Below are 23588 nucleotides of genomic sequence, written 5' to 3' on the forward strand. Positions count from 1 at the left end.
CATTTGTTCCAAGTGTGTTGTTGTTTCTTGTTGAAGCATTTTAATGTTGGCTGCCTTAAACATCTTTGCCAAACAATTGTAATATATCTCATCTTGGTATTGTCATCTATTTCCTTTCAAGTTGAGACGTTCATTTCTTTTTTTTTACTGTGACAGGTGATTTTTTTTTTATTAAAACCTGCATATTTTGAACATCACGAGGCTCTAATTCCTACTTAAACTTCCTGTTCAGCTGGATTCTCTGGCACCACTCCAACAGAAGGGCCGGGGGCTGCTTCGTTGCTACCAGTTGCGGTTAGAAGTCCAAGTTCCCCTTTTGGCCTCAGTTGGCATCAAGATGGGGAAGGACTCCATTATTGCTGGATGGAGGTGGGAGCTCTAGCTCCCCACTGGGCCCCCACTGGGCCTCTGTTGCCACCGCCTTGCTGAGAGGGAGAAAGGCACCTCCTTACTCCTCCTCATGTGGCCTCCAGTGACACCCCCTGGTGGTCTCATTGCCACTGAGCAGCAGCGAAAGTCCTGACTCTCCACTTGACCACCATCTCAACAACTGCAGTGTGGAGGTGGAGTCGACCCCATCCCTGTGGCCTCCACCTACATGGGGGTGGGGTGCGTGCGGGGAGTAGCGGGACCCCTAAGCGCGGGGCAGAGGTGAGTGTCCCAGCTCCCTGCCTGCCCTCTCTGATGCCACCCTGTGGGATGGGGAATAGGTCCCCTATGGTAGCCCAGTGTGGGTAGGACTGGGGCTCTCCCCTTGCCCTTCACTGTCCTGGGTGGATGAGGGCCTTCAGTGTTTGGCTGCAGTACAGTTGCAATTGTCTAAAAGTTTCCTGTACTTCTAGGCTGCCCCTTTACCACTCTTTTGGCTAGAGAGGGGGCAGGTGTTTCTTGGGGGATTTTTTTTTGGCCTCCATCTGTTGGAGGCTCCGGGTTGCTGGCCTCTTCACCACCCTGTCTGGTGTATGCGAGAGGTAATCAAATCCCAGCGGCCTCATTGTGGCATCATTTCTTGGGTCCCTAATTGGTTTGCCACCTTCTCTCCACGTTTCAGAGTCTTTTAACGGGCGTTTCAGATAAAATGTCAGGTTTTCATCATACTTAGCGGGACCAAGTGGGAAAAGCAGGTCTATTCTTTGTTCCTGGGAGCAGAAGTCCCGAGACGCACCCCTTTAGCCTTGGCAGATACGACAATCTGTTTGCAAGCTTGCTGAGCGATTCAGGGGGAAAAGGGGAGAATTGCAACAATGGCAGTGGGAGCAGGAGAGAGCAGGCGGGTACCAGTGCATCTAGTAGGACTGCAAGCAGGTGGGTCTCTGGAGACTGGCTGTTTTGTTTTTCTCATCGCTTCTAGTTTTGTCACTGTGCCAGTCCTGGGACTTTTTGCTCTTCCCTGAACTCTGTTCAAATCTCCGTGTCTGGTTCCAGCTTGGAGCCCCTGGTCCCGCCGGGCTGGGCCAGAGGGAGGCTTTGTTGGGAGCTTTGGGGAGGGAGGGAGGAAGAAGCCAGTCCTTCTGCCCATTCTGCCCTGCTTTAGAGGGTATCTCTTCAGGGGCTCCAGCTCCTTCCAGAAAGGCCCGCCATGGTTTCCACACTCACCGTCTTCCTCTGCCCCTCAGCCTCGGTCGTGGGGGTTCTGCTGCTGTCAATCATCTCAGGCGTTTGGTTAGTTTCCCAGCATGCGCAGCTCCCACAGAACCAGTTTCTGTGCTTCCATACTCAGAATTGCTTCTAGTGCCTTCTCAGGCCTTGGCTGATTTCCTCGGTGTAAAAGGCAGAGGCAGGTCACGGCCGAGACTGAAAAGCAGGGAGGCTGCACCGGGGGCCGAGGAGGGACGTTGGGGAGAGCGCGCGCGGGAGCCGCCCTGGGGGCGCAGTGCATGCTGGGAAGCGCTGGGCACGCAGAGGCGGGGCCAGGCCAGTCCGCGGCTTCTCCACGACAAGTCAGCTGCTTCAGCAGGGGCACAGAGCGGGCGCGACGGGGCTGTGGTTTGCTGTGGGTGGCCCCGGGATCCCCACCACCTGGTGTTCGTGCTCCTGTGTGATCCCCTGCCCTTGAGTCCTGAGGGTGGGACCTGCAAGTGGCTTCCGGCCGATAGACTATGCCCAACATGGCGGACGCGATGTCATTTCCGGGATCACGTTACACTGTATGAAATCCTGCCAGTCCACTCGCTCTGGAGACTCTCGCTGGTGTTTGGTGACATGAGCAGGGAAAGCCACCTGGCACAGAGGCCTGTAGGAGGTGAGGGTGGCTTCGGAGAGCTCAGCGTGGCCCCCGGCTGACAGCCAGGGAGAAGCCAGGCCCCCCAGTCCAGCAGCCACCAGCGTGTGGATTCTGCTAACGCAGAGCGAGCCCCAAAGGGGACTCTTCCCCAGCCGAGCCTCCAGATGAGAACAAAACCTGACGCCGCCTTGAGGTCACAAGCAGAAGACCCAGTTAGGCCTGTCCCTGTGACCCCTGACCCACAGAAACTCTGAGGTCATCAGTGTGCTGTTTTAAGCTCCACGTTTGTGAAAATTTTTAAAAAGATTTTATATCAGACAGAGGGGAAGGGAGGGAGAAAGAGGAGAGAAACAGCAATGTGGGGTTACCTCTCGTGCGCCCCCTACTGGGGACTTTAACCTGGCAACCCAGGCAGGTGCCCTGACTGGGAATTGAACCAGCGAGCCTCTGGTTCGCAGGCCAGCGCTCAATCCCCTGAGCCGCACCAGCCAGGGCTGATAATGTGTTATCAGACATCAGAAGAGCTTGACAGAATGCAAGAAGCGGTAACTAAGAGGGCATTTGATGGACCATGGAATCCCTGCTGAGAAGGGGGAGTGGGGACGCATGGGGGTGTTTGGATAACACAGGAGCCTGGGCTGTGAGGGCACCATCTCTACAGGTGTCACAGCCAAAAATAACGATGAACGGACAGAGAGACACAGACCGAGGGCTGGGACTGAGATCTTGGAGGAACGGAGGAACGGAGCCAGGAAGCATGTTGGTGTTTGTTGTCGTTGTCAGGGTGGGAGGTGTCTTCTGGTGGCCTGTCCCCAGGCGGCCGGAGTCTGCGGAAGCTCCTAAAGATGACGGTGGAGAAAGTAGGTACCTCTCCAAACGCCCAGCAGGACGGACGCCGTAATTGGCGGGACCCAGTGCGGAATGAACACGTGCGGCCCCTTGTTCCGGAAGCAGGAAAAAGGGTCCCTACCAGCGCTAAACGAGGAAGCTTTTCTCTTCTTCCAGTCTCTCTCTCGACTTGTCATAGTGTTTTTAAATTGCTCTTTAATGTCGTTATTCTAAGGAAAGAAAAAATAAAAATTTAAGTTATTACCCTCGCTGGTGTGGCTCAGTTGTTTGGAGTGTTGTCCCATATACCAGAAGGTTGAGGATTCGATCCTCGATCAGGGCACATGCTTAGGTTGCAGGTTCAATCCCTGGTTGGGGCTCATATGGGAGGCAACCAATATTCTCTCTCAAATCAATATTGCTCTCTCTTTCTCATCAATGGATATATCCTTGGGTGAGTAAAAAGAATTGCCTGGCTGGTGTGGCTCAGCGGTTGAGCACTGGCCTGTGAACTGAAAGATCACTGGTTCGATTCCCAGTCAGGGCACATGCTTCAGTTGTGGGCCAGTTAGGGATGTGTGAGAGGCCACTGATCCATGTATCTCTCACACATTGATGATTCTTTCTTCCCGTCTCTAAAAATAAGTAAAAATAAAAATAAAAATTGAAATTATTTGCATGAATTTTACTCATTTTCTATTGTGCAACATCAACTCAATAAAATGCAAATGTGAATATTGACTTGTATGTGAAATCACAGAATTTGCAGACTTTGATTCTGCAGCTCATGTGTGTATGTGTTTTGTTCTTACCAGACAAAGGAAACATGGCGTGGAACTAACTCGAATGTTTCCATTTCTCTTTTTAACACGATCACATTCGACCAATGCCTCCAGCCTTCTGCCTACGGGAGAATAAGTCCTTTGTATCCTAAACGGTGCCTTAAAGCAGGAAGATCGTCTCAGGAAGGAAGTAGCAAGACTACCTTCACCCTCTGGGTTTCTTCCAAGTGCTGCTTCCTTCCTGTTTCTACAGGAAATTCTGCTTCCGCCAGGAAGTGTGGCTTCGCGGGCGTTCAGCGTCCCCACATACTCAGTGTAGACATGAGCCACTTACTTGTACTCGCTTTGAATTTCCTCTCATCCCAGGTCCTCCCGAATGTGTGACCATGGGGCATTCAGAGCCACTGTGTGAATGGGGTGACTAGCGGGGGAAGAGTCGTGAACTGTCCTCAGTCCACCCATGAGCATGCGCATTGCTCCTCACTGCGGCAGCGCCCACCCAACCAAAGCTCACAGTGACCCTGGACCGCTCTGCAACCGGGGACAGCAAACCAGAGGGCCCCAGTCACCTGACTCTGCTGCAGCAGAGGGAGCCACGTCGTGGAAGCTGGGTCTTTCTGGATTCTGTTCTATGCACACAACACATACATCTCAAGAAAAATACCCCAGTACCGACATTCCCCCTGCCCCAATCCTTAACATTCCCCAATATCAATAAATACTTTTCTAGAGCATTTTCACGGTTGCCTCGTATTTTGTCATGTGCACACATCACGGCTTGCCTAATGAATGACCAGTTGTTGAATACTGAGGCTGGTGGCCTAAAATGTTTGTCTTCAGAGAGGAGCACACACTGTCTCCTGTGTGACATTGGAATGCTGGGACATTGGGTGGGCTTCACTCTAAGAGAGACCTGGCGGGGTAGCTCAGTTGATCACAGTGTCATCAGGATACGCCAAGGTTGTGGGTTCGATCCCCAGTCAGGGCGCATACAATAAGCAACCAATGAACACATCAGTAAGTGGAACAACAAATCGATGTTTCTCATTCTCTCAAAAAAGGCCTTTCTGTTGTTTGGCTCAGAAGTATCAATTCCCCAACGTGCAAACGATATTCCCAGGATGCTTGTCATTAATGGTGGCTTCTTTCTGGCTGACCGCAGTGAGAAGTGTGACAACGGGCCATGCATCTGGAAAAGGAAGGCAGCAGGTTGACCTCCGGGGCCCTGGAAGTGGAGCTCCATCAGACGTCTGCTCCCACGCCGACTGGCCTGGGACTCGCCGCCGGCCACCGGGGGCCACAGCAGGGAGGCAGCGGGGTGGGCCCCTTGAGCCCGTACCCCAGCGGGCCGGCCGGGCAGAGCTGCTGGGCTCCTGTGGGCCAGGAGTTTGGTTCCTTCCTCACGGAGCGGAGGTGAGTTTAAAATGGTTTTATCTTGTAAAATCAGAATTCACAGACACTGCATTTCCATGAACATAACTCCATCGCATTTTTTGTGGGAAAGATTGCCACACATTATTCCGTGGCCTGTCTTGAAGGAATGCTCCCTCTAAAATGTGGTTAATGTATATTCAAAAGGTAATAAAAATAGAAAAGAGTTTTAGCAGGAAGATTTAGCATTTACCGTATTATTTAAGGCATTAAATGTGTTCCATGAATTTAAAAGCATATTACATCATAGGCCCAGATATATTTTATTCCTACAAATATATCATTTTATTACTATAAATATATCAATTAATCAATTGAATATTGGTTTTCATGTCAGAAAAATCTGGATTTACATAAGAAAGAAAAACTTTTCATAAACTCATCAAGAGTTACCAACGCAAAAACAATAAATAGATATAAAAGTAGTATCCTGTGAGTGTCTTTGTTACCTTGCAGATAGGGGTGGGCTTGTCCCCTGCTCTGGGCTGTTGTTCAACCAGAATCCTGATCTACGCACCAACAGTTTGTCATTGTCACACGCAGAGCATCACAGAAATGCATAAAGTGTGTGCATGGCCCCGCCCCCTGCCACGGTCCTACCCCCTCCCTACTCCAGGGTTAGGCCCATCCAGAACTACAGACCATCTCACCAATGCGCATGCGTGTTTGTGAATCACTATTTGACACATGCTCTCGTTTTGCAAATGGTGAAACTGTGACTTGCTCTTTTTCCTCAACGTGTTTTTGAGATTCAGCCATGTGAATGCCTATAGCTCTAGTTTTTAAAAAAATTTTAATTTTTCAGTTACAGTTGACATTCAATATTCTATTAGTTTCTGGTTTACAACAAAGTGGTTATACATTTATATTTCTTAGGTAGTGCTCACCCCGATACGTCTAGCACCAGCTGCCACTACATATAGTTATTACAGTATTATTTACTATATTCCCTGTGCCGTAATTTACATCCCTGTGACAATTTTATAACTGCTAATTTGTACTTCTCAGTCCCATCATGTTTTTTCACCCAGCCCCCAACTCTCCCCAGTCTGGAAACCATACGTTCATTCTCTGTGTCTATGAGTCTCTCTCTCTGTTTCGTTTGCTCATTTCTTTTGTTTTTTAAATTCCACATATAAGTGAACTCACGTGGCATTTGTCTTTCTCTGTCTGACTTATTTTACTTAGCACAATACCCTCTAGCTTCATTCATACTGTTGCAAATGTAAGAGTTCATTCTTTTTCTGACTGAGTAATATTCCATTGCCTACGTGTGCCAATTTTCTTTATCCAGTTGTCTGTCCATGGACTCATAGGATGTTTTCATATCTTGGCTGTTGCTTTCCACAGCGGCTGCACCAGCCTGCATTCCCACCAACAGTGCACAAGGGTTCACTTTTTTTCCACATCCTCGTCAGCACTTGTTGTTTGTTGATTTATTGTTGATTCTGACAGGTATGAGGTGATAATAACTCATTGTGGCTTTAATTTGCATTTCTCTGATTAGTAACACTGAGCATCTTTTCATACGTCTATTGGCCATCTGATTTGATTTTGTTAATAGTTATCTGTTCAAATTTTCTGTTTCTTCCTGAATCAGTCTTGGAAAATTGTATTATTCTAAGAATCTTTCACTTCCTTTCCAATTTGGATGAGAAGTTTGTCCAATTTGTTGGCATTTAATTGTAGTATTTTTTAAAAATAATCCTTTGTATTTCTGTGGTCTTGGTGGTCACGTCAGCTCTTTTGTTTCTGATTTTCAATAAATCGGAGCCCTCTCTCTTTTTTCTTCATGAGTCTGACTGAAGGTTTATTAATTTTGTTTATCTTTTCAAAGAACCAGCTTTCAGTTTAGTTGACCTTTTAAATATTTTTTATAGACTCTATTTCATTTAGTTTCACTCTCATTTTTACATTTCCTTCTCTCTACTTACTTTAGGCTTTATTTATTCTTTTCTAGTTCCTTTAGGTGTATTGTTGGAATTTTTGTTTTATGTGTTTTCCCCCCCTTTAAGTAGGCCTGTATTGCTATGAATTTTCCTCTTAGAACTGCTGTGGCTGTGTCCCATAGATTTGGGTTTGTTGTGTTTTCATTTTAATTTGTCTCACGGTATATTTTGATTTTTTCTTTGAACTTGACTTAAAAAACTCACTTATATGTAGACAAAGGGACTGGAAGGAGGTTAACAGCTGCTATCTCTAAATTATAGAATTATATACAACTGTTTTATGTGTTCCCCTCTTCTGGAGTTTTCAAGTTATTACAGATAAATATCACCCACTTATAAACTTACAAGCACCTATCAGTTTTGCAAATCCGTACAGAGTTATTGAGACCTGGGGGCATTGACAAAAATTCCCAGAGAGGAGCATTAAAGGAGAAAATTTACCAGGCAAAGAGTTTACAAAATGAGCCCCCTTGAAACAGATGGGAGGCTGCCTTTAATTTAGACAAAGCTCCCACCCAGGTTCCCAGCTGGTCCAATTTTATGCAAACGAGGTTTCCAAATTCATAAAATTCTGATTGGTCCAAATCATGCAGTTCTGATTGGTTGTTATAGTTCATTTCTGATTGGTTGGTTTAGGTGCCAGTGAGGATATAATTTTGCAGTTCTGATTGGATCGGGGTGAGGGGGAGGGATGTTTCAGTCCATTGGCTGAAGAGGAAACCAGGAGCTTATAGGAGCTGATTCAGTCGGCAGGAGCCCAGCGCAGGAGGCCGAAGCTCTGCCTGTGGCTTCTCTCCGAAATGCAGCGTCTGTAAGAGGCGTGTCAACAATGACTGCTGGACTCTGGCTATGAATTTGGGTCCATGTGACCACAAGGAGTCCTTCCCGGCAGATACATTTCTCTTCCGGCTTCACAGGGGAAAATAGATACTGTTAAACTTTGTGAATTTTGAAAGCACCCAGGCTTAGATGTGAAGTCAGAAATGTCAATGTGATTCCTTTTTTTCAGAAGGAGAAAAGGTCAGGGAAGATATAGATTTCATCAGTATTTTCTACCTTAATCAGGTCATAAAAGAAAATGCTAGGCTTTCAGTTCTGAGGACTGCCATTTTTATTTTATTTTATTTTATTTTATTTTATTTTATTTTATTTTATTTTATTTTATTTTATTTTTTAAGGTCAATTACTTATTTAATATGTTCACAGTTTATTTTGGTCTCTGTGACTAGAGGAGATCCTTTATCTATTTTCTTAAGTTGTTATTCAGCTACACTTGCCCCGCCTTTTTCCCCATTGCTCTCCCCTGCCCCGCCCCCCCCACGATCAATCCCCACCCATTGTCCGTGCCCATGAATCCTCTGTTCATTTTCTTTGACTTGCCCCTTCCCTTTCCTTCCGCCATTCCATGCCTCCCCACTGTTCACTGTCCTTTATTCCCATGTCTCCTGTTCTGTTTTGCTTATTTGTTTGTTTTGCTGATTAGGTTCCATTAACAGGTGAGAGCATATGGTGTTTGTCTTTCACCGCCTAGCTTATTTCACTTAGCACAATGTTCTCCCGTTCCATCCATGCAGTCGCGAAGGGAAGGAGAGCGCCTTCTTTCTTTCTGCTGTGTCGTATTCCATGGTGTAAATGTACCACAGTTTTTTGACCCACTCATTTACTGATGGACAGTTAGGCTATTTCCAGCACTTGGCTATTGTAAATAATGCTGCTATGAACATTGGGGTGCAGAGGTTCTTTTGAATTGGTGTTTCAGGATTCTTAGGCTATAATCCTAGCAGTGGGATTGGTGGATCAAAAGGCGGTGCCGTCTTTAGTTTTTTTAGGAAATTCCGTACCATTATTTATTGATTGATTGGTTTTAGAGAGAGAGGATTGGAGAAAGAGAGAGAGAGATTCATTATTCCACTTGTTTATGCATTCTTAGGTTGATTCTTGTATGTACCCTGACCGGGAATCGAACTGACAACCTTGGCATATTGGGATGATGCTCTGACCAACTGAGCCACCCAGCCAGGGCCAATGACTGCTCTTTTTATCTCCAGACTCTGGAAAACGTGTTTCTTGGGCAATGCCATCTCTTCTCTATGTGCAGTTTGGAGTTCTCCATCCTCTAGGACTGCCGGTCAGGGATTCTGTGAGCAAACAACAGAAAATAATATCTGGACAGTGTCGAATTAAGTTTCAATTTGGAACACCCTGAAGTCTCTTTGGGAAATTTCCTTGAGAAACTCACTGATATTTTCGGCTCTTTAGAAACATAACTGAATATAACGGAGCTTAGAAAACACTCCCTGTGCACTTTACTACAGTTATAAAATACCTGGTGTATGCAAAATGCAGCGGGAATGTTCAGTAATGAGATCACCCAGTTGTGGCCCCCTCAGAGAAAATAAAAGGTTCTTTTGACGTTTCCGCATTTGGAATTTTCCTCTTTCAGGGCAAGGAGGTGAATTCTCCGCGCTGCGAATTGGGCCGCTGCCCTGAGCCACGCGAGAGCCGGTGGGCGGTACTTGCTCAGGGCTCTTTGCAGGTCCGTGGCCCAGGGGTCTCTGTAAGCACATCATTGATTTCATGGTTTAGAAAACTGTTTTATTTGCGTCAAAAAGCCAATCTCATTCAAATAAGCTACGGTGACTGGGGTTTCACTCACTCATTATGAAGTATTTATTAGGGACCTACAATGACCTGGGTACCACCTAAGGTGCCAGATAAAACGTGGTGGAAATAACATAGCAACCACTCACGCGGGGCGCCCAGTCCAATGGAAATCATGGAATCAACAGCCAGACTCTATCTTTCTGTTTTCCATTTGCATCTCTTTAGCTCATGCAACAAAACTGGCTTTCCCCCCCTGCAATATACATCGTATGACTGAGAAAATGGAAGCTCAGGGTGGGTAAATCACGAGAGCGCGGTCGGGTTACCGCCAGCTCTCCCAGAAACGCGCAGTACCAGCCGCCCGGGGCGGGGGGCGGGGCAGAGACACCCAGATATTAGTTGATTCTTTGAGACACATATCTAAATGCACTTGAGGCCCTTTGGGTTTGCAGTTATGAGAGAGGGAGATTTAAGAGGCCCAGCTAAAGCCCTGGTTGGGTAGCTCAGTTGGTTGGAGTGTCGCCCCCGTGGAACAGAAGGTTGCCGGTTTGATCCCCGGTCTGGGCGGATGGGAGGCAATCGATTGACATTTGTCTCTCCCCTCCCCTCCCCTCCCCTCCCCTCCCTCCCCTCCCCTCTTCTCCACTCCCCTCCCCTTCCTCTCATCAATAAAAACAAACCTTCCAGTGAGGATTAAAAAAAAAAAGCCCAACTAAAGCGTTAGGCCAGTTTGAACAGCACAAAGTGCTCTCAGTATGAAATCCCCAGGCGGAATTCATCTTCGGTTCTCTGCTCTCATTGCTGCTGGGTGGGGCATTGGTGCACCCCGTGAAAGCCCAGGACGACAGGGTCCTCAGCCGTCTGTGTTCCTGTAGGAAGTGCCCAAGGCTGCCCAGAGGCTGTGCCCATTGGACCCTTGCTGGCCTGGGACAGACAAAGCCGGGGGCTCTGGCTTCATTCATCCGTGAGAGCAGAGTCTTATGGTCTGTGTCACAGGTTGAATGAGGAAAAGAGAGTGATTGGAAATATTTTTCTTTACCCCTGGTCTGGTGGCTCAGTTGGTTGGAGCATATGTCGAGGTTGCAGGTTCGATCCCCGGTCAGGGCACTTAACAAGCATCAACCAATGAATGCATCAAGAAGTGGAACAACAAACTGCTGTTTCTCCCTCCCCTTCTCTCTCTCTGTGTCTCAAAAATAAATAAAATTTTTTTCCTTCAAATTTCCACTTTGCTTTGTATTTTTGGTGTGAGTCACCATTATTTCCCCAAGTCAGTGTTTCACAGCATCCTGGCAGCTGTGTGTGGCCTGGGCTTTGTCAGGAAAGGCAATGTTCTCGCTTATAAAATGAGCTATGGGGGGACCCCAAAAAACTGGAATTATCTTCTGGAGGCGGGCCCCTTGTAGTCCAGGCTTCCCCCGCTAGGTGAGTGTTCCAGACACCCATCGGTATCAGCGGAATTAGCTGGTGTTGTGGTGAGAGGCTGCGTTCGGCTTTGGTGAATTTTTTTTTAAGACTCTACCAATGCGTTTGCCTATTGCATGATGGGTGATTTACGAGCGCACCTGCCCACACTGCGCTGAGTGTTCAGCAGTTTTTGACAAAAACAGCAGGACCCCCATGCCCCACCCTCCCTACTCACCCGATCTCATTCTAAATGATTTACTTTTGTTTCCCCGGATGAAAAAAGTCCTCAAAGGGAAATATTTTGCTGATGTGCAAAGGTTGGAAGAGGTCAAACAAACAAAAAAGGCACTAAAAGGCATCAAAATTGACAATTTCAAATACTGTTTTGAACAGTGGACAAAATGTCTCAATAGGTGTATTGCATCAAATGGATAGTGCTTTGAAGGTGACTGAAGTTTAACAGGTAATAAATATACAGTTTTCTATAAATAAATTCCAGGCTTTTTTTGATCCCAGCCCTGGCTGGCTAGCTCAGTTGGTTAGAGCATTGCCCTGATACACTAAGGTTGCGGGTTCGATTCCTGGTCAGGGCACATGCAAGAAGCAACCAATGAATGCATCCATATGTGGGACAACTAATCGATCTCTCTCTTAAATCAATAAAATAAAATGACATATGCCCAATAATTAGGAATGAATATGGTTCTTTGGACTTCTCATGAAAAACTGGTTGCCTCTAAATGCCATGTGTCCTTCAGACAACAATGTGGTGAAAGCGGGGGGTGGGCCGTGGGCGGGGTGGAGGTGGGCAAAGCAGGGAGGAAACGAGGGACGTCTGTGATAGTGTCAACAATAAAGTCAGGCGTCCTTTGATGAGGGTGACCGTACGTGCTGGTGGGCTCCGTTGTGACTGCAGTGACCCTCCTCTGGAATAGCTCGTGCTTTGGATGGGTGTGTGGTGGCCCCTCCCGTAGGGGACAGGCCAGCACGGCAGAGGGGCACCCCAAGGGGCGTGGACCTTTGTTTTGCTTACGCTGCGGCTTCTGTCCCCTGGAGAACATCCCGCCCCTTTCATTTCTTTTTAAAAAATTTTTTTTAAAAGTTTTAAATTTTACTGGGGACCTACTGGGGACCTGGCCTGCCACCCAGGTGTGTGCCCCGACTGGGAATCGAACCGGCGACCCTTTGGTTCACAGGCCGGCACTCAGTCCCCTGAGCCACACCAGCTGAGGCTCTTTTATTTTTACTTTTAAAAAATGTATTGATTTTAAAGAGAAGAAGGGGGAGAGAGAGAGAAACATCGATTTGTTGTTCCACCCACTTACTGATGCATTCAAAAGTTGATCCTCGTATGTGTCCTGAGTGGGAATCGAACCGGTGACCTTGGCGTATCAGGACTTTGCTCTAATCAAGCAGGTCCCTCATTCATTTCATTATGACTCCGTTGGCCCCGACTTCTGCTGCCTGGTTCCCCGAGGGAAACCATGAGGAGCCTTTCAATGCGTGATATTTAAAACACTGCGATCTTAGGAAATAGAATTTTCTGGGCAGAACAGGGCCCATCAAACAACGAACAGGCTTGTGGATGGGAAGCTCTGCCTGGAATGATACGTCTGGCTGGAACCACCGCGAGGGCTGACGGGAGTCTAACAGCACGCCCGGCCCCGCAGCGTCTGGTCCGCTTCGCGTTCCCGCTGTGCATTTCCAGCCCGGTTTGCACGGGGAGGGGGGTTTGTTTCCCACGTGCTCCCCGGAAACCGCAGCTTTTCCCAGCGCAGACCCGCCTTTGATCGCCCCGGAAGGCTCGCCGCCGGCTCTGGCCGCCCTGCCGCCGGGCGCACCCCAGCGCTGGTGACCGTCCCCTTTCCCCGTGTCTTCCAGGTCTCACGCGCCTGTGCCCCAGCTCGTCAGTCCCCGGTGCCGAGAGCCCTGCTTGACGGAGAGCACTCCTTTGCTGAGGAATTCCTCACAGGACAAAGGGTGAGTTTGTCCCCCTTCTGCCAGGGTGAAGGAATCTCTGCGCTCTGTCCTTGGCTGGACAAGTTCTCCTTTAGACGTGAACCTGTCTCCGACATCTTGGGTCCCTGCCAGTTCCTTGTCAATTCGAGGTCACAGCTGTTCCTGACTCTAGTGCCTGAATCCTGCGGGCTTAGGGATTTCCACATGACCTTGGGCATGACCCTGCCAGGAGGGGTCAGCAGGTGCGCATACAGCTGACTGCAGGCCAGGGCTTCCCAGCTGGTGGGGCGGGGCGGCGGGGACCTTGGTGCTGTCTGGGCATTTTTCCCCCCCTAAATCCTCATCCCAGGACATGTGTAGTGATTTCAGAGAGAGAGAAAGAAACATCCATGTGAGAAACATTGATTGGTTGCTTCCTGTACATGCCCTGACCAGGGATCGAACCCACAACCCCCACAACCCTGGTATGCGCCCTGATGGGGGATTGAACCCACAACGTTTTGGGGCACAGGACGGCGCTTCAGCCAACGGAGCCCTCCGGCCAGGGCTGCCCCCTGGAGAATCTTGATGACAAGTTGTGTTTCTCTGCAGAAGTTCCGCTCCCCCCAACCCTTTGACCAGGGGAACTTCCTCCCCTTCCTTGCCCTCCAGGCCGGTCCCTTTAAGTTCAAGGGGGCTCACATGTCGCCTCCTTCGTGAAGCCTTCATTTGCCCCCAACCCAGTTCCCCACCCCTCCGGCCCTGCCCCCAAAGAGCTTGCGCTGCTTCTGCGCTCTCAGCGCCACACTCTGCCCTTAGGCGGCGCTGGCCCTGACTTACCCGCCGCTGCGGCTGCCAGCCCGCGTCCTCCTCGTCCCCGGTGCCACGGGCCAGCACGCCCCTGCCACCGAGGATAACTTAATTCCCCGCCGCCTCTCCGAATTGATGGCTTTGAAAACCCTTGGCACGTCCAGTCCCCTAATGTTTTCCTTTGGATCCACTTGGTGAACCGTTAAGGCCCGAGACATCTTAGAACTGACGATTCCTTGGGAATCCGCTGGGGGGTGTGTCAGTCCTGGGCACGCGGGGCACGGAGGCCCCCGGGGGCGGGGCCCAGCCTCGCAGAAACCGCCTCGCGGTTTCCCAGACGTTTCCTTTCTTTATTCTTGCATGAAGCTCACTGAAGTGTGGGTGGTGAGAAGGATTTTTTAAAAACAATTTTTATTTACTTTTTTTAGAGAGAGGGGAAGGGAGGGAGAAAGAGAGGGAAACATCAATCATTTTTTCTGGCGCACACCTTGCGCCGGGGACCTGGCCCACAACCCAGGCACGTGCCTGGGCCGGGAATCGAACCAGCGACTTTTCAGTTGCTAGAAGACGCCCAACCCACTCAGCCGCACCAGTCAGGGCTATGGGCAGGATTTTTTAATGCTATTCTTTTTGGGAATTTAATTCTGTTGCCTTTTTTTTAATTAAAAATTTTTTTCACTTATAGTTGACTTTTAATGTTATTTTGTCTTAGTTTCAGGGGTACAGCATAATAGTGGTTAGACATTTATAGAACTTACAAAGTGATCCTCTAGATATTCCCAGCCTCCACCTGACACCATACATATTTATTACAATATTCTTGACTATATTCTCTGTGCTGTACATCCCTGGGACTATTCTATAACTATGGATTTGTACCTTTTTTTAAAAAAAGATTTTATTTATTTACTTTTAGACAGAAGGGAAGGGAGGGAGAAAGAGAGAGAGAAAAGCATCAATGTGTGATTGCATCTTGCATGCCCCCTGCTGGGGACCTGGCTCACAACCCAGGCCTGTGCCCTGACTGGGAATCGAACCGACGACCCTTTAGTTTGTAGGCCGTGCTCAATCCACTGAACCACACCAACGAGGGCCTGATTTGTACTTCTTAATGCCTTCACTTTTTTTACCCAGTCTTCCAACACCACTCCCCTCTGGCGACCCTCAGTCTATTCTCTGTGTCTATGAGTCTGTTTCTATTTTGTTTGTTCGTTCATATTTTTTTTAGATTCCACATATGAGTGAGATCATGTGGTACTTGTCTTTTTCTGACTGGCTGATTTCACTTAGCATAACACCCTCTAGGTCTACCCGTGCTGTTGCAAATGGGAAGAGTTCATTCTTTTTAACAGCTGAGTAATATTCCATCGTATAAATGTACCACATCTTCTTTATCTACTTGTCTCTTGATGGGCATTTGGGTTGCTTCCAGAGTTTGGCTATTGTAAGTAATGCTGCAACGAACACAGGGGCGCATTGCTGCAGTTTTAATTTGATCAAGTGGCTTATGAGGATCGCATCCATTGGTTCCCATATTTTCAGGAGAGAACATATCCTTTGCAGGATGTGAGGGCAGAAGCAGACAGCTAACGGGACAGGGACCAGAGCAAGCCCTGCGTTGGCACCGACCAACATGGTGTCTGCTTGTTCCATGTAGTTACTCACAGTTAAATTCAGGAAAATGAATAAAATGCAAATTCAGTCCTGCGGTTGCACATTTCAAGTGGCCAGTGAGCACACGCGGCTGCCGAGCTGGACGAGGCAGAGAACTTTCCTTCCCACAGACACAGAAGGCCCTGTCGCACGGGGCCGCTCAGATCACGGACATGAACGCTCCTCTTTCTACTTCCAAGAAAGCGGTTTCCTTAGTTCCAGTTTGAGTTCCAGCTGTGTTGGCTCAGAAGTTGAGGGTCTTATTCCTCACAAGCCCGGGAAGTTCCAGGTCACAAAATTCTCAGAAAAGATGATTTTCCAAGCTCCCGCCCTGTCCATATCATTTGTTCTTGTTGCGTATTGGTTTTTCCCAACCTACTTTGTTTCTCTGGGTATCTCCTTATGAGTTAGACCATTCTCTTTTTCTTTTTAAAAATATTTTATTTATTTATTTTTAGAGAGATGGGAAGGGGGAGAGAGAGGGAGAGAAACATCGATGTGTGAGAGATACATCGATCAGCTGCCTCTCACAGGCCCCTTACTCAGGACCTGGCCCGCCACCCAGGCATGTGCCCTGACTGGGAATCGAACCGGTGACCTTTTGGTTTGCAGGTTGGCACTCAATCCACTGAGCCACACCAGCCAGGGCTCTTATTCTTTTTCAAAGATTTTATTTATTTATTTATAGAGAGAAAAGGAGGGAGAAAGAGAGGGAGAACAACATTGATGTAAGAGAGAAACATTGATTGGTTGTCTCTTGAATGAGCCCTGATTGGGGACAGAATGCACCCTACGTGGGGGCCACACCTGCAACCCAGACATGTGCCTTGACTTGGAATTGAACCGACAACCTTTTGCTTTGCAGGATGACGCCCAACCCACTGAGCCATGCATGCCAGGGCAAAACGATTCCTCTCTTGCCATGGTCCAGCCCTAAAGCAGAGTAGCTGTTCAGGAGAATCTCAGCACCCTGCTGAGCTAGCTGACTTCGAGGAGCCTCCCTTGTTCTGACAGATCACGGCTGTTTTCTGTCAGCCTTGCGGTCCCAGGAATACTCCGTGCGGCACAAAGTCTAGGCTTTGCTGCAACCTTACTAGAGTTAAGTGCCTCCGTGCTGAGCCAACTGCTCAGAAGCCCAGGGACACCACCAACAGTAAATGGATCGTGCACGTGGAATTCTGGACGTGCGGCTCCCCCTGAGGCATCCTATGTTTGGCTCTGGTTCTTGGGCCTGTGTCGCCCAGCACTGGCATTGCCTGCTCCTGCTCCTCCTCATGTGGATGTGGGGTGGGAGGGCTGGGAGACCCTCCTCCCTACTGTCCCACTGCAGGGAGATGCCGGCACAGAGCAGGGTGTCTGCGCAGCGGGACTCCAAGTCGGCAGTGACGACCGGCTGGAGCCAGGAGCAGCTCTATTGGGAAGTTCTAAGCTCGGAACAAGCTGATGTTTCTTTTTTCCTTTCTTTTTTTAAGATCGATTTTTAAAGAGAGAGAAGAAGGGGGAAGGAGAAAGAGAGAAAGAGAGAGAAACATTAATTTGTTGTTCCACTTATTAATGCACTCATTGGTTGATTCTGGTATGTGCCCTGACCAGGGATCGAACCCGCAACCTTGGTGTAGCGGGATGATGCTCCAACCCATTGGGCTACCCAGTCAGGGCCAAGCCGATGTTTCGTGAAGGCCCCCAATTCATTCTGAAGATTCGAGTGACTCCAGACGTCCCTTGAGCCAAGTGTTCTGTGACGTGCAGAGGGACCAGGCACAGCCCCACAGCATCTGCGGTCTCCTCCAAAGCCAGGAGGAACTCTACGTTTCACACGCCGCCGCTGAGATGCAGCCTTGTTGTCTGTGAAAATAACCCCAGATGTTGCTTTGCAGGTCGCGGAGCCTGCGCGTTTACCCGCCGGAGTTCGTCACTGCCGAGGATTCTTGGGACAACAGCTCAGCCGAGTGGGAGGGGAGGTCGCTGCTGGGCAGCGAGGCAGCTGCTTCCTCCAGATCCGCCTCCTCAGACAAGGGGGACCTTCTGGAAGGTGCTCACGCCAGGCTCCGCCTTTCGAAGCTGAGGTAGGAGGTGTGGGAGTGCCCATGTGGCGGGGGTGGGAGGGCCGCGATGGTCGCACAGGGCAGCCCGCAGGTCTGGGAAGAGGCTGGGGTCTCGCCCTCATGACGCCCTTCCCAGCCGGCACGGTGAAGGTGAGGGAGGGGTTTTCACGCTTTTCCTGGAAGGCACGCTGGGTGGCCCTGAGCTGTGGCCACTGCTGTGGGTCCCCATATGCACATTTATATGAAGGAAGGATCCTATTGAGAACGACGTGCTTAAAAGTGGCATCTCCAGGGACAGACTGAGGTTGGGGGCCAGGACCGCTGGGTCCGCATTCCCGATCTGAGGTGGCTGAGGGGCCAGAGGGACAGCCATGTCTTTGTGACGCGCTCCTTGTCACCTGGTGTCCTCCTTGATCCATGGCCTTCCATGGGCTTCCACGGGCGTGGGGAGCGCGAAGGCCCACAGACGGACGAGAAGACCCTATGCAGCTGTCAAGCATGAGCGTCACCGCATCCCGGCATCAGGGGACCGGCCTTTGCTGAAGCTGTTTGCAGGACGCAGTGAATGCCTAAAGGGCACGCGTCTGTACCCAAAGTGCCCTTTCTCTGGCGTCCTGTGATCCTCCCGGCCAAGGAAGATGACAGAAAGGATCTCAGGAGGGTTATGATTTTGCTTGAGGTCATGCAGGCCCCGTGAGCCCAGCTGGGGTCAGAAGGTGACGCCAGGCCCCCTGCTGGTGCTGGACCACGGTCACATCTGGACCCACCAGCGTCCCAGCCACGTGGAGCCACCGCACAAGAACCAGCCTCAGCCCCCCTCGTAGGCGTGCCTAGTACTTGGCTGGCGAATCAGCTCTGAGGGTCTGTGAATCATGGGAAAGCGTGTCTCACGGATCTGGCCCCAAGGGTGGCCGGGATGGCAACACCTGTCCCCAGCTGGCTGGCTCACAGCTGCAGAAGATGGCAGCTTTCTCCTCTGTCCCACGTGGAGGCAAAATAGAATCAAATACATTTCTGATTTGACATTCAGTGGTTGTTTTATCTTCTTTGCTCCAGGAAATAGTTGCCTTGAACGAAAAGCCCCAGGGCCGTTCTTTTTTCATGTGGCTAGAGAGTCCCCTGCGCGGTCGTTGAAGAAGCCTGTAAAAAAATATTTTGGATCGTCATTAAGAAATTTGTATGTAGAACAGTTCAATGAATGCTTCGTACTTTCAAAAGAAGGTCCTTTTCATGCCCATTTACATAGAAGTGTTTGAATCATAATTTGGAGATGTGAAATGATGGGCATCAAGTCCTTTAAATCTAAGAGAATGCAAAACAAGGCGTTACCATTTTGGAAGGATCAGAAAGGTTTTGAAAAAGGATGTCGCAACATACACTTCCTTCATTCTGCAAACGTGGGTCACGCATGGGCCCAGGGACAGTGGCCCTTTAAATTCAGGGAGAGCGCATACACAGCCCAGGCTCCGCCCTCCAGGAGCGCGGGGGGGGGGGGCGCGGGGCGCTCCCTAAGGCTGGAAGGTGACTGGGTTCTGGTGAGGGGGGGGGGGGCGGGGTGGCGGTGCCTAGGCCCAGGTTCATCTCAGGCCTCGGGGCCATGGTCGCCTGTGCCTGATTGTCTCTAAATTATCTCCTAAGAATGTGAGAGTGGGGGCGGGAGGAGGGGGGGACGTCAAATTGTCATTCCACTTACTGATGCATTCCTTGGTTGCTGCTTGTGTGTGCCCTGATGTGCCCTGGCTGGGGATCGAACCCTCAGCCTTGGCCTATCAGGACAACGCTCTAACCAACTGAGCTATCCGTCCAGGGCTCCTAAGAAATTCTTGAAAGACTCTGCTGATACAACCCATGACAATGGTGCAATTTCCTTCTGGAATCAATGGTTGCCTATGGGCGTTTGTAGATGTGATGATCAAATCTATAGCCCCGCCTTGCAGAAAAGTCAGAGGAAAATGATTGACAAAGACAAATCTGAGAGGCCAGATAGAGCTTGTTGCCAGGACACTGAGGCTTCAAGTCTTGGCCTGGAGCGTGGGAGCGTCTCCAGCAAGAAGCCTTGTGCAAACACTTGGGGTTAACTTCGTTGCTCTAGTCCCCCCCCCCCCACCAAGTCGCTTGCCACCCGGCAGTAGGTGGGCCCACAGCCCACGGTGTGATCCTTCCCGCCCCGCTATGGAGAGAATCCCAAACGCGGGCGCTGAGGGTCAGGTTTCCGGGGCCTCGGAAAGGTGCCCGCGGTTTGGCAGGTCTGGGCGCACGAGCACGGGGTCGCGCCGCGGACCTGTGACTTGGGCCTGCCTTTTCTCTGCAGGCGCTGTGCGCGGTGGCTGAAGGTCATAGGCCTGTTTGCCTTCGTGGTGATGTGCTCCGTGAGTACGGTGCCCAGCTCGGCTGTGGGCCGGGCGGCAGGGCCCTGCGCTGGGGCCACTGTTCCCGTGGGGGCGAAGCTGAGGGCGCGTGGGAGGCCTGGGCTGGCGACGCTGCGCTGCTCTTGTCCCAAGTCCCACGGGGGAGACCCTGACGACCTGGCTGGTTCTGCTCCGCCGAAGGCAGAGAGCTTGCCCGCGGGTTGTCTCACGTCAGGGGTCGTACCAAGTGCACCCTTTATTTGCGCGGGGTGGCGGGGTGTGGGAACGGCGCAAATCCTGCGGCGCCCACACCGCTCACCGTCCGGAAATGCCTCTGCCTGTTGCAGGTCGCGTTCAGCCTGTATCCGGACGAAGGGAAGGTCTGGCAGCTGCTGGCCGTGTCGCCACAGGAGAGCTACTGTATCTGAACCGAGCGCCGGGCGGGAGCTGGACGGTGGCCCACGGCCGAGCCACACAGCCAAGAGACACCGAGAACTGTCCCCAGCGCTGCCCAGCGTCACAGCAGAGGCCCTCAGGATGCTAAGGAAAGACGCGGCCTCAGGACCGAGGCGGAAGGAGCGCTAGGGAGCCCGCGATGAGGGGTGGGGTGGGTGGCGAGGTTCCCCAGGCAGCGCTGCCGCCGGCTGCCCGCGTGTCACATCTGGTTAGGGCCCAGTGTCCCCACCGCTCTGCAACATGCTGCTCCGTGGCCTCCTTCCCCACGTCCTTTGGGCGATTTCTACTGATCCATTTTCAAGTTTATTGGTTCTTTTCCTATCTGTTTTCTAGACCTGGTGATTGCTTGGTTTCTTCACGTTGTGCTTTCTCTTGCTTCAGTTTGTTGTGAAAAGGCAGGTGTGTTGTGTAGGTAGACACTCCGAGCGTGTGCGTCACCGCTCACAGTGAATTATCGCAGATCGTTGGGCTTCAACTAGCTTGTTTATGTCTCAGTTCTGGCGGCTGGGAGTTCAGGGTCAAGCTGTGGCTGGTTTTGTGTTTGGTGCGGTCTCATTCCCTGGCTTGTACATGGTTGCTGCGTCCTCACAGGTCTTTCCTTGGTGTGTGGAGAAAGAAAGAGAAAGCTCTCTGGTCTCTCTCTTTTTATAATGTATTGATTTTAGAGAGAGAGAGAGAGATGAGGGGAGGGGGAGACAGAGAGATTAAGAGAGAGAGAAACATCGATCTGTTTTTCCACTTATTGATGCCTTCATTGCTTCTTGTATGTGCCCTGACCCAGGATCGAACCTTCAACCTTGGTGCATCGGGATGATGCTCTAACCCCCTGAGCTACCTGGCCAGGGCCGGTGCCTCTTTTTCTGAGGACACTAATCCTGTCAGATCAGGACCTCGCCGATGACCTCATTCAAGCTCAGCTGCCTTGGCCTGGCTGGGGAGGGAGGCAGGAGCCATCTGGGTCCAATCACGGCGGGGGGGGGGGGCGGGAGCAGGGTGGGCGGACACTGCAGAGGTCACTGGTTCCTCCTGATGTCCCCAGGTGGGGAGGGGAGGCTGGCTGTGCTCCGGAGCTCGGACCTCCTGTGCAGGCTGAGGCCGGGAGTGGTCTAGACTGGGTTTCAGAAGCCAGTATGGGTGTTGTCATGGCTGTCCCCGTGACCAAGGGCCCCTGCACCCTCCCTCCCTGACCCCTGGATGGACTGGGCTGCTTGTGAGGGGCCTGGGTGACAGACACCCGGGCTCTATGTGTCAACAGCAAGTGCATTTGCAGGGCTGTCCTTTAGCTGAAGAATAATAAAGCTGGCCCTGGCCGGTGTGTCTCAGTGGATTGGAGCATCTCCTGTAAACCAAAAGGTCACGGGTTCGATTCCCTGTCAGGGCACATGCCTGGGTTGCGGGTTCGATCCCTGGTCGGGGTGCGTGTGAGAAGCAACCAATCGATGTTTCTCCTCCCCCCTACCCCCATCTCTAGAATCAATAAGTCTGTCCTAGGGTGAAGATTAAAAAAAAAAATTTCAGAATGAACAAAGCCGCCTGGCCTGCTGCTGCTGTGAACTTGAATGACTCGTGTGTCACCCCAGTAACTGCGGGGTTTGTTTCAGAAATAGGAAGTGGCTGTGATTGTGGGCGTCTGAGGTTCTTTGTCTGCGCTGGTCCAGGGAGGCCCGGCCAAGGCTCCTGGGTCCGTAGGCAGAGGAAAAACGGTCAGTGAGCCAGGTTCTATTCAAGCAGGTGAAGCAGCAGACGATAGCTTCCCCCCTGCCTCCTTTGTTTTCCTTCTCTCTGGACATACGGTCCATTTACCACCTCATCCTGCATGACCCGTGGACCGGACACACCCTGACAACGTGATCACTCAAACCGTAGCACTGTCTGGTCGACGTTTTTCTCCCCACCTGTTCTAGCTCCTCAAGAAAAGAAACTACATGTCATTCATTTCTCCACGTCTCTGGATACTAATGTAGTTCTCACATCAGGTGTCTCCAGCAGATATTTAACTGATATTTGTTTACAGCATCACTTTGAAGTCCTCTGAACGTAGAACCCTGGGCTCCCAGAAGTTGCCAAGAAAACACTTTGCATTAAATATTCAATCGATGTCTCTCTCCCTCTCTCCCTTACCCTTGCTCTAATTTCAATAAATATATTAAAAAAAAATCCCTGTCCAGGTGGGTTGGAGCATTGTCCCGTGAACCAAAAGGTTGCGGGTTTGATCGCTGTTTGGGAGGCGCATAGAAGGCAACCAATTGATGTTTCTCACATCGATGTTTCTCCCTCCCTCCCTCCCTCTCTCTCTCTCTGAAATCATTAAACATATTTGAAATACATTCCGCCCCCTCCCATCTTCCCCACATGCACCCTAAGGTCTTTAGACTGTTCCAGAACTATAACACCTTGTCTGATATGGTAGCCTGTGGCCCTTTAAATTTAAATCAGTATTAATGACATAAAGAGCATTAAAGCTTCATTTCCTCACACCAGCCACGTTTCAAGTGCTCACTACCCACACTCGTTAGTGGCACTGCGTAGGCCCAGGTAGGAGACATTTCTGTTATCACGGAGAATTCTGTTGGCCAGCACCGCTCTGGAAGTTACGGGCATTTGTTTGCTGGTTCAGCCCTGAACGCTGGAGAAAAAAAAATACATTTTATTTTACCAGTACCAGTATTTACCAGTATTTTAAGTACCAGATAGGTTTACAGTTTTCCTGAATTGATCAATCCTTAATCTTTCATACTTGATCAAATTATGTTGCTGCCATTTTTATCATGAAGATAGGTCCAAAGGGGCCCCATTTTTTTTTTTTTTATCGCTTACCGTTTGGTTTGTCAAAAATTGCAGCGGATAGAGTTAAATAGGCAGGAAAGACCACTGCAAAGGGGACTGAGCTCAACTCTGAATACGGCAGGCAGCCAGGCAGCTGGAGACAACGGGTGGGCGAGGAGAGGGTGGACCATCACTATGGGGAACCTGGCTGAGTTTCAGGAGCTGAGGGACTTTAAAAAAAAAAATCCTCGTCCCTGGACGTGCTTATTGATTTTAGAGAGAGGGGAAGGGGGCGGGGAGAGAGAGCGTGGGAGAAAAACGTCGATTGGTTGCCTCCCATACACGCT

General features: G+C 50.2%; 1 protein-coding gene across 2 annotated transcripts in view; it reads left to right on the forward strand.

The window, feature by feature from the left end:
- The first annotated feature begins 5017 nt into the window (after positions 1 to 5017).
- The window catches only part of OCA2 (OCA2 melanosomal transmembrane protein), a 139012-nt gene continuing 120441 nt past the window's right edge, over positions 5018 to 23588 (forward strand). For both annotated transcript variants that reach the window (XM_054561981.1, XM_054561982.1), the window contains exons 1-5: positions 5018 to 5247; positions 13107 to 13205; positions 17504 to 17692; positions 19983 to 20040; positions 20367 to 20439. In XM_054561981.1, the coding sequence (XP_054417956.1) occupies positions 5018 to 5247; positions 13107 to 13205; positions 17504 to 17692; positions 19983 to 20040; positions 20367 to 20439 (649 nt within the window). The remainder of the gene's footprint in view (positions 5248 to 13106; positions 13206 to 17503; positions 17693 to 19982; positions 20041 to 20366; positions 20440 to 23588) is intronic.

Source organism: Pteronotus mesoamericanus, unplaced genomic scaffold (assembly GCF_021234165.1).
Source record: "Pteronotus mesoamericanus isolate MK-2021 breed Mesoamerican mustached bat unplaced genomic scaffold, CSHL_Meso_final scaffold_582, whole genome shotgun sequence".
Classification (NCBI taxonomy): Eukaryota; Metazoa; Chordata; class Mammalia; order Chiroptera; family Mormoopidae; genus Pteronotus; species Pteronotus mesoamericanus.